Source organism: Nerophis ophidion, linkage group LG07 (genome assembly GCF_033978795.1).
Source record: "Nerophis ophidion isolate RoL-2023_Sa linkage group LG07, RoL_Noph_v1.0, whole genome shotgun sequence".
NCBI classification, from domain to species: Eukaryota; Metazoa; Chordata; class Actinopteri; order Syngnathiformes; family Syngnathidae; genus Nerophis; species Nerophis ophidion.
Genome location: NC_084617.1, coordinates 24,916,990 through 24,932,161, shown reverse-complemented (window position 1 = coordinate 24,932,161; position 15,172 = coordinate 24,916,990). Strand labels below are relative to the sequence as shown.

At 40.1% G+C, this 15,172-nt stretch overlaps 1 protein-coding gene across 2 annotated transcripts; it reads left to right on the top strand.

Annotated features, from left to right (window-relative positions):
* Positions 1-3,096: 3,096 nt before the first annotated feature.
* LOC133555667 (dehydrogenase/reductase SDR family member 7C-B-like) lies at positions 3,097-12,662 on the top strand. 2 transcript variants are annotated; one of them, XM_061905002.1, is made up of 7 exons: positions 3,097-3,204; positions 9,086-9,266; positions 9,334-9,446; positions 9,502-9,712; positions 9,775-9,867; positions 12,005-12,157; positions 12,235-12,662. In XM_061905002.1, exons 2-7 carry the CDS (start codon positions 9,101-9,103, stop codon positions 12,438-12,440), a joined length of 942 nt encoding a protein of 313 aa, XP_061760986.1. In that variant the 5' UTR covers positions 3,097-3,204; positions 9,086-9,100; the 3' UTR covers positions 12,441-12,662. The 2 variants fall into 2 exon arrangements, with proteins under 2 accessions (XP_061760986.1, XP_061760987.1); XM_061905003.1 differs by lacking the exon at positions 3,097-3,204 and adding an exon at positions 3,237-3,255.
* The last annotated feature ends 2,510 nt before the right edge of the window (positions 12,663-15,172 follow it).

The following is a 15,172-nucleotide window of genomic DNA, read 5'->3' as shown; positions in this document are numbered from 1 at the left end:
GCTCACATGTTGATTATAGCACCATCTGCTGGTTGGTTTCGGAACTTATTTCAAAACAGACAAAACGACAAACTTTGAACAGATGAGAAAAAGAAGAGCTCATAATTAACACAAGACTTATACACGATTGTTTAAGTTGCGATGAATGAATGAATGAATCACTGAGTGACGCTAGGGGGCGCTCCATACAGTGAAGGAAATGAAGACTGTGCCGCCACTTACTTTATTTATTGATAAACACTAAACACAAGAGAAAATATGCAACTCATTTTTACATACACTTCAAGAAAAATATATTATTAGGTCATTAAGAAATTGTAAATATTTCTTTAAAATTCTGCGTCATTTGCAACATTCAAAACATTCTTGACACTAAAAATTCTTCAATGACGTTAAATAATTTTGGGACATTTTCAAATGTAAATACATTTTTGTTGTTGTCGTGATAAAACATTTGTTGAAAAGTGATAAAGGGAATATGATATTAAGTATATGATAATATACATTTATATATGTAATATGATATATATTATGTAATGTTATATTATATATGATATATTATGTAATATCATATATAAATATATATATAATATGTAGATTATATATAATATATTATATTATTACAAAGTATACTAATATAATATATTAATGTCAATATAATATAATATAAAAACTTAATCAGAAATCTAAAATATATTAATATATGTCGGATTTCTGTTTAAGTTATTATTCATGTCTGAAGCATGTGTGAACAATGAAGATTATGCTTCTCTTGATGGGAAGAAACTTGTTCTAAAACAGGGGTTCTTTACTCTTTTTTTTTTTTTTTTTACCTCGGGGCCCAACTTTTCCACTACAGAGGGTCCCGAGGCCCACTCAAATATTAACACTGAATTATAATCTTACCCCTGAATTGAATCCCATTCGACAATTATATCTAAAATATTCACAATTTAACAAGATAAACACAGAGATTATCATCAAGGCTTAGGTCAGACTGATCACAAAAATGTGTTGTGTCACTCACACACTCTGTGCTTCCCACTACTGCGGGAGCACAAAGAAGCTCCGCTGGAAGCACCAGACATGCCCCCGCGCTCATCAAGCAGACCGCGCCCACTCTCCGCCGCAGCCGGCGGCAGTCCACGCCTGACACACCTGACGATGATAAAAAACAGCAGCATAAAGATGGCCGACGCTGACTCTTCGATGTCGGAACGTAAATTACTCCTCTGTTCGTGTCACCACCGCTGTTTCCTTCCTGACCCCATTTTGCCTCCCTGGATCCCTGACCTCGTTTTGGACTTTGGACAAGCTCACCTGCCTTTGACCCCCGCTTGGACTTTGGACTTCCTCTGGCTTGTTCCCATCCAGATTTGGACGCTATTCATCCAACACGCACCTCAACAACCCTCACGGTATTCACATATGGTAATTCAACACAGCCATTCATGCAGACACATAGTAGCATACACACGCCATGTAATCATCAAGTCTTCAATAAATCTATTGAACTTGACATCCAGTTGCTGTGCCGTCTCCTTCCCCCAGTGGAAAACATAACAAAATGAATATTACTCAAATATACTGCAAAAGAAGGGTCTCATAAAAACTGATGAAAAATCCATCCATCCATTTCTACCGCTTATTCCCTTTGGGGTCACGGGGGGCGCTGGTGCCTATCTCAGCTACAATCGGGCGTAAGGCGGTGTACACCCTGGACATGTCGCCACCTGATCACAGGGCCAACACAGATAGACAGACAACATTCACACTCACATTCAAACACTAGGGCCAATTTAGTGTTGCCAATCAACCTATCCCCAGGTGCATGTCTTTGGAAGTGGGAGGAAGCTGGAGTACCCGGAGGGAACCCATGCGTTTACGGGGAGAACATGCAAACTCCACACAGAAAGATCCCGAGCCCGGGATTGAACCCTGACTCCTCACGACCTTCGTATTGTGAGGCAGACGCACTAACCCCTCTTCCACTCTTCTTCCAGTGTGTGATGTCATTTGCGGTACAAGCAGTTCTGCAGCTTGATAACTTGTGTGTGATACAATGTGCGATACAAGCAGTCCTGCGGCGTTTTTACTTGTGTGTGATATCATGTGCCATGCAAGCAGTCCTGCAGCGTGCTGGCAGTGTTGTAGCTACTTCTAAATCACTCATCCTCGCCTCCATGGCGACAAATAAAGTAAGTCTCTCAAGAGTACCATTATCATTGCAGGACGAGGAGTAGCTAAACATGCTTCACTACACACCGTAGCTCACCGGCATCAAAATGTAAAGAAACACCATTGGTGGATCTACACCTAACATCCACTGTAATGATACCAAGTACAGGAGCGTATCTAGTCGATACTACTATGATTACGTTGATATTTTTTGTCATCACAACATCTTCTTTCCTAGCCATTATGGACAACACCTCCCACTCACTACGCTCGGACCTTGCGGAGAGAATGAGCATGTTCAGTGGAAGGCTCAGACTCCCAAAATGCAACACGGAACGCCACAGGAGGTCCTTCATACCAACAGCCATCAGACTGTATAATGCATATGTTCCTTGACTGCACTTAAATGTAGAATATATGTAGAATATATTTATATTATTATATTATATATATAATATATGTCATATATTATTTATTATTATTATTGTTTATTGTGAGCGAACTGTGATGCTGAATTTCCACCAGGGATCAATAAAGTACTTTCTATCTATTTTATTTTATTAATGTACCGTAAGATTTTTTGTTAAAATAAAGCCAACAATAAACATTTTTATTTAGATAAGTATCGATAAGTATCGAAATAATTTTAGTACTGGTACCAATACCAAAATATTGGTATCGGGACAACACTACTATGGATATGTGTGTTGTGGGTACACCTCACATGTAATATGCACATATATTTATATGTACATGCATTATATATTCGGTTGTTTACATGTCACCTTTTTATGTATTTTTTTCAATATTTGCTATAATGTACAGTAAGTCCTGCTACTATTCTGCTAATGACTACAGAGCAAGGTGAGTATTGAGTGTCATGCGAAACATAACATGCTGACAACATGGCAGCTGTGCTGCTATTAAAAGACAAGTATGGCAGCAACAAAGCAGCTCTCAGGATTGTGATCACTGAGCTGAGTCGTTCATGCTGAGGCTACACAAGCTGCACAGGCAGCACACACAGTAAGTACCCGCAGTAATAGATACTACACTGAGTAATTGTAAGTAGCCACAGTAAGTATGCACAGTAATAGTTACAATACAGAGTGTCTTACACTTGTGTACTTACACTGATTATTTAAAGTGCATAATTGTCTTACACTTGTATACTTACACTTAGTCTTTTAGGTGTCTTAAACTTGTGTACTTACACTTAGTCTTTTAATTGCATAAGTGTCTTACACTTGTGTGCTTACACTTAGTCTTTTAGGTGTCTTAAACTTGTGTACTTACACTTAGTCTTTTAAGTGCATAAGTGTCCCACACATGTGGACTTACACTTAGTCTTATGAGTAAAGAAGTGTGTTACACTTGTCTACTTACACTTAATATTTGTTACACTTATGTGATTGAGTGCATTAGTGTGTTACACGTGTGTACTTTAAGTATTTTGAGTAAATAAGTGTTACACTTGTTTAGTTACACTTAATCTTTGTGTTACACTTGTGTACTTACAGTTAGTCTTTGAGTGCGTTAGTGTTTTACCCTTGTGTTCTCACATTTAGTATTTTTAAGTGAATAAATGTGTTTCACTTTCGTGCTTACACTTAGCCTTTAAGTGCTTACGTGTATTACACTTGTGTACTTGAGTGAATTAGTATGTTACACTTGTGTACTTACACTGAGTCTTTTGAGTAAATAAGTGTGTTAAACTTGATAACTTACACTTAATCTTTATGTTACACTTGTGTAGTTACACTTTGTCTTTGAGTGCGTTAGTGTGTTACACTTGTGTTCTCACACTTAGTATTTTTAAGTAAATAAGTGTGTTACACTTGCGTGCTTACTCTTCGTCTTTAAGTGCAAGCGTGTGTTTCACTTGTGCATTTACACTTAGTCCGCATAAGTGTGTTAAATTTACTTACACTTTAGTCTTTATGTTACACTTGTGTACTTACACTTAGTTTTTTCTAGTAAAAATGTGTTTTAGACTTCCATACGTACACTTAGTATTTTTAAGTGCATGAGTGTTATACACAAGTGTAACACTCATGCACTTAAAAATACATTAAGTATTTTTAAGTGCATGAGTTGTGAAGACTGTGTGGCATAGCGATGCCGGGTTCGTTCTTCCAAGGATGCGTCAGGCAAAAACACAGTTTAAGGTGAGATATAAAGATTTATTAAACCCAAAACAGGCTAGAACAAAAATACTGGTGCCAATAGAAAAGGCAAACAAATGGCGCTAGCATGGAAGCTAGGAATATGAACAAACAAAACTAAACTTGGCACGAAGGCACAAAAAGGTAAAACAACACAATTAGCATGAGAGCTAGGAAAAAGGAATATCGTAGCATGAAAGCTGGCGAGTAGTGATAATCAATAGCAGTCGTCACTAGTTACATATAAGCAAGTTAGGATCCAAGGCCGAACTAACAAAAGGTGCTAGCTTAAATAAGGGAGGTGAATAGTAAAACAGGTGTGCGGGAACCGAGAGTAGCAGGTGGAAACAATATGAAACCATGGTGACAGACTAAACAGGAAATAAGGAGGTCAAACTACCGAAAGTGATATAAAAATGGAAAAAAGCAACAATATGTGAAGATCCGAGCAGCGGATCGCAACATGAGTGTAATTCTTGTTTACTTACACTTAGATTGTAAGTTCAAAAGTGTGTTACACTTGCATACTTACACTTGGTCTTTCGAGTGCACAAAAAGGGACAAGCGGTGGTGAATGGCTGGATGGATGAAAGTGTGTTACACTTGCATATAGTCCTTAACACTTGTAGACTTACACTTACTTAGTATTTTAAATGCATATATGTATTTTAAATGCATACGTGTGTTACACTTGCATACTTACACTGAGTCTTTAACCTTCAAAGTGTGTTACATAAATTACAATTGTACATTTACACTCAGTCTGCATAAGTGTGTTACATTTACTTACACTTGAGTCTTTATGTTACACTTGTGTACTTACACTTTGTTTTTTCGTAAAAATGTGTGTTAAACTTATATACTTACACTTAGTATTTTCAAGTGCATGGGTGTTACACTTGTGTACTTACAGTTTGACTTTAAGTGCATAAATGTGTTACACTTTCATACTTACACTTGCTCTTTTGAGTACATTACACTTACATACTTGGATATAGTTGTAAAGTTACACTTGCGGACTTACACTTAGTATTTTAAATGCACAAGTGTGTCACATTTGCATATTTACTGAGTCTTTAACCCCCTGAGTGTGTTACATAACTTATACTTGTACATTTACACTTAGTCTGCATAAGTGTGTTACTTACACTTTTTCTTTATTTGGCACATGTACTTACACTTGATCTTTTTGAGCAAATAAGTGTGTTACACTTGTATATGTACACTTAGTATTTCTATGTGCATTACACTTGTGTACTTACACTTAGTTGTTAAGTGCATAAGCATGTTACGCTTGTATACTAACTTTTGAGTGAGTAAGTGTGTTAGACTTGTGTGCTTACACCTAGTCTTTAAGTGCATACATGTGTAACACTTGCATATTTACACTTAGTCTTTAAGTGCATAAGTGTGTAACACTCAGATGATTACACTTGGTCTTCAAGTGTGTGTGTTACGCGTGTGTACTTACACTTATATTTTTTAGTGCATAAGTGTGTTCACATTGAGAAGCAGTTCAAAATGCAGTACACTGTGAGTACCTGGATGTTGTCAACAGTCAAATGGTGAGTGTGCAGTGATGGACACTGACTCCCTCAAACGTTGCCATCTTTGCCACATAGCGGAAGGCGACGGACTAACTCCAGTGGGTATAATTCCACGCTAAAAGGACAGAAGAATGAGAAGAAGAATTGGAACATACAGCAATTTTTCATTTCTGGTAAAATTGGCACACTTTAAGTAAAGTGTGTACACAGTATACTTATTGAAGTGTACGGATGGAAATATTCACTTTGAGACACAGTTCTAATATTATTGTTTGTTCAGTGTGTCCTATTTTGGGACAAAGGAAAATAATGTCGATACATAGCTTTGTAAATATTTACATACACTTACGAATATGAATCTTTCTGTTGTATACTATCTTTTTATTTAAAATATCTGAGTACCAAGATTGCTTCACGGTGGCAGAGGGGTTAGTGCGTCTGCCTCACAATACGAAAGGTCCTGCAGTCCTGGGTTCAAATCCAGGCTCGGGAACTTTCTGTGTGGAGTTTGCATGTTCTCCCCGTGAATGCGTGGGTTCCCTCCGGGTACTCCGGCTTCCTCCCACTTCCAAAGACATGCACCTGGGGATAGGTTGATTGGCAACACTAAATGGTCCCTAGTGTGTGAATGTGAGTGTGAATGTTGTCTGTCTATCTGTGTTGGCCCTGCGATGAGGTGGCGACTTGTCCAGGGTGTACCCCGCCTTCCGCCCGATTGTAGCTGAGATAGGCGCCAGCGCCCCCCGCGACCCCAAAAGGGAATAAGCGGTAGAAAATGGATGGATGGATGGATGGAGTACCAAGATTAAAAAAAAATGGCCTACAAACTCATGCCGTAATCAGTTTTGAATTTTAGGCAAATTCACTTATTGTGCAGCAGAGGGCGCCATTGCAAACACGCCGCTAATGTCAAATCACTTCTTGAGCCTGGTGTAAAATAAGTCAATCAGAAAATAGACATTCTCGACATTAAAGATGACACTTCTAGACCAATTAGAACTAGCTAATAAAGACTGTGCACATAAATGCAGATATTTAAGTTGATGTGGCGGGGGACACTTGCCCATTTAAGGCAATGACTTATGTTGTATATTGAAACTACAATTGTACCTCAAGTTAAGAGTTTTGTGATATGAGCTGTCTCTTGGCTAATTGTTATGCTTTGAGTTGCAAGTAAATATTTGTGTTATGAACCTCCTTATGTCACAGTGAACCCCGTAAGGTCCGACCAAAAATTCCGGCCTTACTCGCTAGTATTAGCTTAGAGCCAGAGATGGACATAACTTTGTTTTTCCAAGGATGGTTGTGAAGAAAGTGAGCGTGAAGGACAGTGCTGAGAAGAAGAAGTGGATGATATTCATTGAATTAAAGAAAAAAATCCTTGACAGAGCGTGTAGCTCGCTAACTTGGTGACGCAGTTGGAGCCCAGCACTGTTAGTCTGCACCATACTGATGCACAATGAGTCCATAACTCCAGTGTAATGGTTCAGTGGAGAAGAAGACGGCACTGAGGCAGGGACATCCTTTAGCCTTAGGCGTATTTATCAATATAATAGAATGACATGTGTAATAAATACAAAGGTGTATGGTGTGACTATGTGGTGCATCTAGCTGGTGAGTCTTACCATACAATGTTGAAGGTACAGAAGTCCAGAACGGACAAGGCAGGCTCGGAGGTCTGTGGGCAAGCAAGAAGTCAAGGGCAGGGGCGAAGTGTCAGAGTCCGTGTCCAGGCAAGAGGTCGAGATCCAGGGAGGCAGCGAGAAGATCAGAGAGAATCCAGGGAGACGACACACACTGCTGGAATCCAGGGAACTGAAGAGGAGCTGCAGGATGCCGACACAGGACAAGACACAAAGACCAGAGAGGAGGGGAAACACAGAGAGCAAGTAGGCACATGAAAAGGAGCTAGAGACGTGTGGGATTACTGAACAATACGGATAGCTACGTTCTGGCACTGGAACGCAGGACACTCTGGCTTAAGAAAGGAGCTGCCGCAGCAGGAGAGGAACCCCCATGGGCATGTCCAGAGACGGGCTGAGAGGAGCGCACAGAAGAATGGGACGCGGCAGGTGTTTGAGCCGTAGCAGCCAGCCAAGGACATTTATTTAAATAAAATCCAAACATTTGTTCATGAAAATATATGGAATATTGTGCTTTTGATGGAGAAGCAGCTAGAATGAAATACCGTTGACGTCCACTCTCCAAGGTAAATACTGAACATTATTATCACATTGCTTCATGAAACTACTGTACTTGTTTGTGCACAAACAAGTACATAGCATGCTATGGTCTACTGTATAATTTTTTTTAACGCAATTTTATTATCTAAATTTTTTTTTCTTTTAACAAAGTGTGTGACATGTTAAATTTGTTCTGTTTTGTGGGCCGAGCACCAATGAAATTGATTTTAAATAATTTCAATGGTGTTATGAGTTATGAACTCCGTCAGAGAACCTGTTAAACTCTCAAGTTAAAGTAGCACAAACAAGTGCAGTAGTTTTATGAAGTAATGTAATAATAATATACAGTATTTACCTTGGATAGTTGACGTCTACGGTATCTCATTCTAGCTGCTTCTCCATCAATCACACATAATTGCTATATTTTCATGGATAAATGTTTGGATTTTATTTTAATCTCCTTGGCTGGCTGTTACGGCTCAAGCACCTGCCGCCTCTCATTCTTCTAAGCACGTCTCTGGACACGTCCATGGGCGTTCCTTTCCTACTGCGGCCGCGCCATTCTTAAGCCAGCGTGTCCTGTGTTCCAGTGCCAGAACGTAGCTACCTGTATTGTTCAGTAAGCCCACGCATCTCTAGCTCCTTTTCATGTGCGTACGTGCTGTTATAGATAACTCAAAAAACTATAAAAAGAAAAATAAATTCATTTATTGGAATAAATATACTTTTAAAAATAAAGTAAAATGGACAATACCACTGAAAGACTTTTTACAGTGTACTGTAAATCGTAACTAGTTTATTTCTCAATGGATTGTATTAATCTAAAGTACTTCCTATTCTATTCTGTTCTATTAACCAATCGGCTACTTTGTCCCTCACCTTCTCACCTATCCTGTAAAAGCTGTTTAGAAACCCTGCTTGGTAGTCTTTTACTTGTCATCGCCAGCTGTCACAAGCTAACAATTAGCATGTCCACGCAAACTTATGTTCATACAAATGTCCGCTTTCCAAGTCCGTCCTGCTGAAGATGGACTCCACGTGGACCAGCCCGGTTCTCCTGGTTCCCTGCATGGTGGTCCTCGCAGCCGGAATGTTCTACGTTTACACGCTGGTTCTGAGTCTGCTGAGTCTGCTGTGTTGCGTGCGCAACAAGGTGGTGCTTGTCAGCGACGCTCTGTCCGCACTCGGGAGAGGTAACGTCCTCCATCCTTTCTGTCTGCACTTCATGCGCTCACCGCGTCGTCCTTGCTCGGTCCATAGAATGTTCCAGGGTTTTGCACAAAGAAGGCGCCAGGTTGATTCTGTGTGGGAACAGCTGGGAGAAACTTCAGCAGCTTTCAGACGACTTGGTGGACGCCTCCGACCCCAGTGTGGTGAGGACGTTGTTTTTTCTGCTGGGTCAGCATTACTGGTCATTCTGTCCCTTAGACGTTCCCTCCCAAGATGGTGCTGCTGGACTTCGGGGACATGGAGAACCTCCCTGAAGCCATGGACCAGATCCTGGAGTGTTACGGCTGCATGGACGTCCTTATCCTCAACAGCAGCATGAAGTTCAAGGCTCCAGCGCACTCTTTGTCTCTGGAGATGGACAAGCTGCTGATGGACAACAACTACTTTGGACCTGTCACGCTGGCTAAAGGTAACCATAGCAACGAGCACTCAATAAAAGACTCCTTTGATTGCATCACACATGTTTTGCAGGTGTGCTGCCCTCCATGATGTCTCGCAGGTGTGGTCACCTGCTGCTGATTAGCAGCATTCAAGGGAAACTGACTGTGCCTTTCCGCACCTCCTGTGAGTCTCACATGCAGGATCCTCCTTAAAATGCACGGATTATGTTTGATTCTTGTTGTGATCATGTTGTGATCATGTCGGGATTATGTTGGGTTTAAATGTAATCATGTTGTGATCTTTCTGGGATCCTGCTGTGATCTTGTCGTGATCATGTCGTGATCTTGCCGGGCTCACATTGTCATCATATTGTGATCTTGTTGGGGTCACATCGTAATCTTGTTGGGGTCACATTGTGATCTTGTTGGGATCACTTTGTGATAATTTTCTGTTCTTATCGGGATCAAGTTGGGATTAAATTGAATCATTTTATGATCATGTTGTGAGCATGTTGTGAATAAATTGTGATCATGTTGTGGATACAGTGTGATCATGTTGTGCTCATGTTGTGAATACATTGTGATCTTGTTGGGATCACATTGTGATCATGTTGTGATCTTGTCCAGATCATGTTGGGATTAAATGGAATCATCTTGTGATCATGTTGTGATGTTGTTGGGATCTTTTTGGGACCATATTGTGATCATGTTAGGGCATGTTTTGGTCATGTTGTGAACTTGTTGTGATCATGTTGGGATTATGTTGGGTTTAAATGTGATCATGTTGTGATCTTGTTTTAATCATGCTGGAATCAGGTTGGGATCATATTGCGATAATGTTGTGACCTTGTTGGGATCATGCTGTGTTCTTGTTGGGATCATGCTGTGATCTTGTCGTGATCATGTTGAGATCTTGTCGGGGTCACATTGTGATCATATTGTGATCTTGTTGGGGTGACACCGTGATCTTGGTGGGATCACTTTGTGATCATTTTGTGATCTTGTCAGGATCGTGTTGGGATTAAATTGAATCATCTTGTGATCATGTTGTGAATAAATTGTGATCATGTTGTGAATACATTGTGATCATGTTCTTTCTTTTCTTTTTTTTTCTTTTTTATATAGCGCTTTTCTCAAGTGACTCAAAGCGCTTTACATAGTGAAACCCAATATCTAAGTTACATTTAAACCAGTGTGGGTGGCACTGGGAGCAGGTGGTGTTGTGATCATGTTGTGAATACATTGTGATCTTGTTGGGATCACATTGTGATCATGTTGTGATCTTGCCCGGATCATGTTGGGGTTAAATGGAATCATCTTGTGATCATGTTGTGATGTTGTTGGGATCTTTTAGGGACCATATTGTGATCATGTTAAGGCATGTTAGGGCATGTTTTGGTCATGTTGTGATCTTGTTGTGATCATGTTGGGATTATGTTGGGTTTAAATGTGATCATGTTGTGATCTTGTTAAAATCATGCTGGAATCAGGTTGAGATCATATTGGGATCATGTTGTGATCTTGTTGGGATCATGCTGTGTTCTTGTTGTGATCATGCTGTGATATTGTCATGATCATGTTGAGATCTTCTCGGGGTCACATTGTGATCATATTGTGATCTTGTTGGGGTCATATCGTGATCTTGTTGGGATCACTTTGTGATCATATTGTGATCTTGTCGGGATCATGTTGGGATAAAATAGAATCATCTTGTAATCATGCTGTGAGCAGGTTGTGAATAATTTGTGATCATGTTGTGGATACAATGTGATCCCAACAGGATCACAATGTGATCATGTTGTGATCTTGTCCGCATCATGTTAGGATTAAATAGAATCATCTAGTGATCATGTTGTGATGTTGTTGTGATCTTTTAGGGACCATATTGTGGTCATGTTAGGGCACGTTTGGGCATGTATTGGTCTTGTTGTGATCATGTTGGGATTATGTTGGGTTTAAATGTGATCTTGTTGGGATCTTGTTGGGATCATGCTGGAATGAAGTTCGGATCATATTGCAATCATGTTGTGATCTTGTTGGGATCATGCTGTGATCTTGTTGTGATCATGTTGTGATCTTGTTGCAGTTTTGTTGTGGTCATGTTGGGATCTTTTTGGCAACATGTGATCATGTTTGGAGCGTGTTGTGTTCTTGTTGGATCTTTTTGTGATCTTCTTGCTATTTTGTTGTGGTCATATTAGGATCAAATTGGCAGCATGTTGTGATCATGTTGTGATATTGTTGGGGTTATGTTGTGATCATGCTAGGGTCATGTTGGCAGCATGTTGCGACTATGTTGTGATCATATTGGGATCTTACAGATGCCGCCTCCAAGCACGCTGTGCAGGCCTTCTTTGACTGCCTGCGTGCGGAGGTGGAGGAGTTTGGAATCTCCGTCAGCACCATAAATGTCACCTTCATCAGTGGACGTGCGTGCGGACAGCAGACCACATCGTCCAAGTCCCTCTGGTCATGTGAGCATCTTGAAAACAAAACAACTAAAAGGGATGCGCTGTACTTAACCATGATCTTCTTCTCTTTCATCGGACAGTTTTGTATACAAAAAAGCCGCAGGGCGTTTCTCCACAAGAGGCGGCCAGGGAGGTGGTCAAGACTTTGACCAACAAAAGGAAAGAAGTGCTGATGGCGCCCTCACTACCAAAAGCAGCCATCTACGCCAGGCCTTTCTTTCCCAACGCCTTCTTCGCTGTCATGTCAGCAGGCGTGAAGGATGCCGCTGTCAAAATGTACAAGTGATTTATTTGGAAAATTAAGAAGAAAATCTTTATTACTATAAATGTGAGGCTGACAGGGGAAATATTTCTGTTCTCAATTTCAGGTTTTCTTTATAATGTGGCCATTATACCAAACACCATAAATATATACATATACTATTGTCAAATGATCATGTGTGTTTTATGAATAAAAGTGAGAGAATGTGACCTACATTTACGACATAAATAAACAATATGTGACAAACTCTGCGGTCAGTTTTGAGTCCAATGCAAAATTGCAATTATATAAAGTGAAATTACTGCCCAAACTCCACAAAAAACACAACAATATTTTTACTCGAGCCTAACCGTTTCCAGGAAAAATATATATTTTTTTGATTATGTCGAAATCTTGTTGTGATCTTTTTGGGAACATATTGTGATCATGTTGGAGGCACATTGGGGCATATTGGGGTTTTGTTGTGGTCATGTTTTGATCATGTTTTGACCTTGTTGGATGATGTTGTGATTTTGTTGTAATCATTATCAATCCTGTTGTGATGTTGTTGGATCATATTGTGATAATGTTGGAATCATGTTGGAAGCATGTTGGCGACATGTTATAATTATGTTGTGGTCACTTTTTGATCTTGTTGGATGATGTTGTGATCATGTTGTTATCATGTTGCATCATGATGTGATTTTCTTGGATCATATGATCATATTGTGATCATGTTGGAATCATGTTGGGAGCATGTTGTGATCATTCTGTGATCTTGTTGGCTCATGTGATGTTGTTGCGGCCTTGTGATCATGTTAGAATCATGTTGGCAGCATGCATGTTAGAATCATGTTGGGAGCATGTTGTGATCATCTTGTGATCTTGTTGGATCATGTTGTGACGTTGTCGCAAGCTTGTTGTGATCTTGTTATGACCACGTTAGGATCATGTTGGCATCATGTTGTGATCATGTTACAATTGTGTTAGAATTACGTTGGGAGCATGTTCTTATCATATTATGATCTTGTTGGATCATTTTGTGATCCTGTTGCAATTTTGTTGTGGTCATGTTAAGATCATGTTGGCAACATGTTTTGATCATGTTATGACCATGTTGGGATTCATTCATCCATTCATTTTCTACCGCTTGTCCCTTTTGGGGTCGCGGGGGGTGCTGGAGCCTATTTCAGCTGCATTCGGGCGGAACACGGGCTACACCCTGGACAAGTCAATAATGTGCAATAATGTTATATGTTATATGTATATGTTTATATATATTCATATGCATGTGTGTGGATATATATACACATATATATACATCTCTTATTTCTATCTTTTTTTACTATTTATATTACCAAATTGTATATGCACCTTAGGGGATCTGCTCCAATTTCGTTGTTCTTTGAACCTGTTCACTGCAATAATGACAATAAAACTCTATTCTATTTGAAGTCGCGACGTCATCGCAGGGTCAACACAGATAGACAGAATCATGTTGTATTCATCTTGAGTTAACAATTCCCAAGTGAAAAAACAAATTTCTTCAATCAAAAAAAAAAAGATTCTCCAGAAAAAAACCCAACACAAACTATTTTCTGCAATTAAAAAAACGAAACGCAAGTATTCAAACAATTTACTTGGATGTAATATTCCACCCTAGGGAGTAGAATTACTGCCAAAACTCCACAAACACACACAAATGTTTTTACTCACGGCCAACTATTTAGAAGTAAAACAAACAACTCTTTTCCTCCAAGTAAAGAAAAGATTGACAAGTATAAAAATCTCCAGAATCGTTTTTTTTATTTGCAGAAAATGGGTTATACGGGTGGGCGAGAGTGGAGTCGGTTCTCTTGGTTGCTTCGTTGGGTCTGCTCCTGTCTCTGGCCATGCTACCCCCGCCCCAGCAGACGATGGCGTGGAAAACCGCAGAGACCACCACAGTGTATATGGTTTTTATTTTTTTAATTTTTTTAATTGATTAATTATTTAGGCTTCACGGTGGCAGAGGGTTTAGTGCGTCTGCCTCACAATACGAAGGTCCTGAGTAGTCAGGGTTCAATCCCGGGCTCGGGATCTTTCTGTGTGGAGTTTGCATGTCCTCCCCGTGAATGCGTGGGTTCCCTCCGGGTACTCCGGCTTCCTCCCACCTCCAAAGACATGCACCTGGGGATAAGTTGATTGGCAACACTAAAATTGGCCTAGTGTGTGAATGTGAGTGTTAATGTTGTCTGTCTATCTGTGTTGGCCCTGCGATGAGGTGGCGACTTGTCCAGGGTGTACCCCGCCCTCCACCCGATTGTAGCTAAGATAGGCACCAGTGCCCCCGCGACCCCAAAGGGAATAAGCGGTAGGAAATGGATGGATGGAATTAATTATTTAATTTTTTTGTAATGTCTTTTTGAATCAGCGACGTTCTTTTGATGTATTCAATGTCCTTTGTGTATTTTAATGTTTTCCCCTTACACACATGTTTACGTGCGCTATGGCTGTGAGTTTTTTTTCCTTGGCCTCAGTCTGGACCCCTTTTCCAGGGGCCCAGGCTTAGACTGAACACCCCTCCCCCCTCCATTTTTTTGTAAGAGGTGCCGGAAGTTGGCAGACCCGTCAGCGATCCTGTTCTGTCTCCCTGTAATGTTTGTCTGATCTTTAAAGGGATTGTGCTGAAAATCTTATTCCCCGTCTGGGATTATTAAAGTGTTTCTGATTGTGATTCTGATTCTGATACACTTGGGAATTGTTGGGTTTGAGTAAAACATGTTTGTGGAGTTTTG

Bases quoted from the DNA above. Each gene is read 5' to 3' on its own strand.
- LOC133555667 (XM_061905002.1), top strand. From the start codon at position 9,101: ATGGACTCCACGTGGACCAGCCCGGTTCTCCTGGTTCCCTGCATGGTG. The intron at 9,713-9,774 runs GTAACCATAGCA...CATGTTTTGCAG, and splicing joins ACCTGTCACGCTGGCTAAAG to GTGTGCTGCCCTCCATGATG. The intron at 9,868-12,004 runs GTGAGTCTCACA...GGGATCTTACAG, and splicing joins TGTGCCTTTCCGCACCTCCT to ATGCCGCCTCCAAGCACGCT.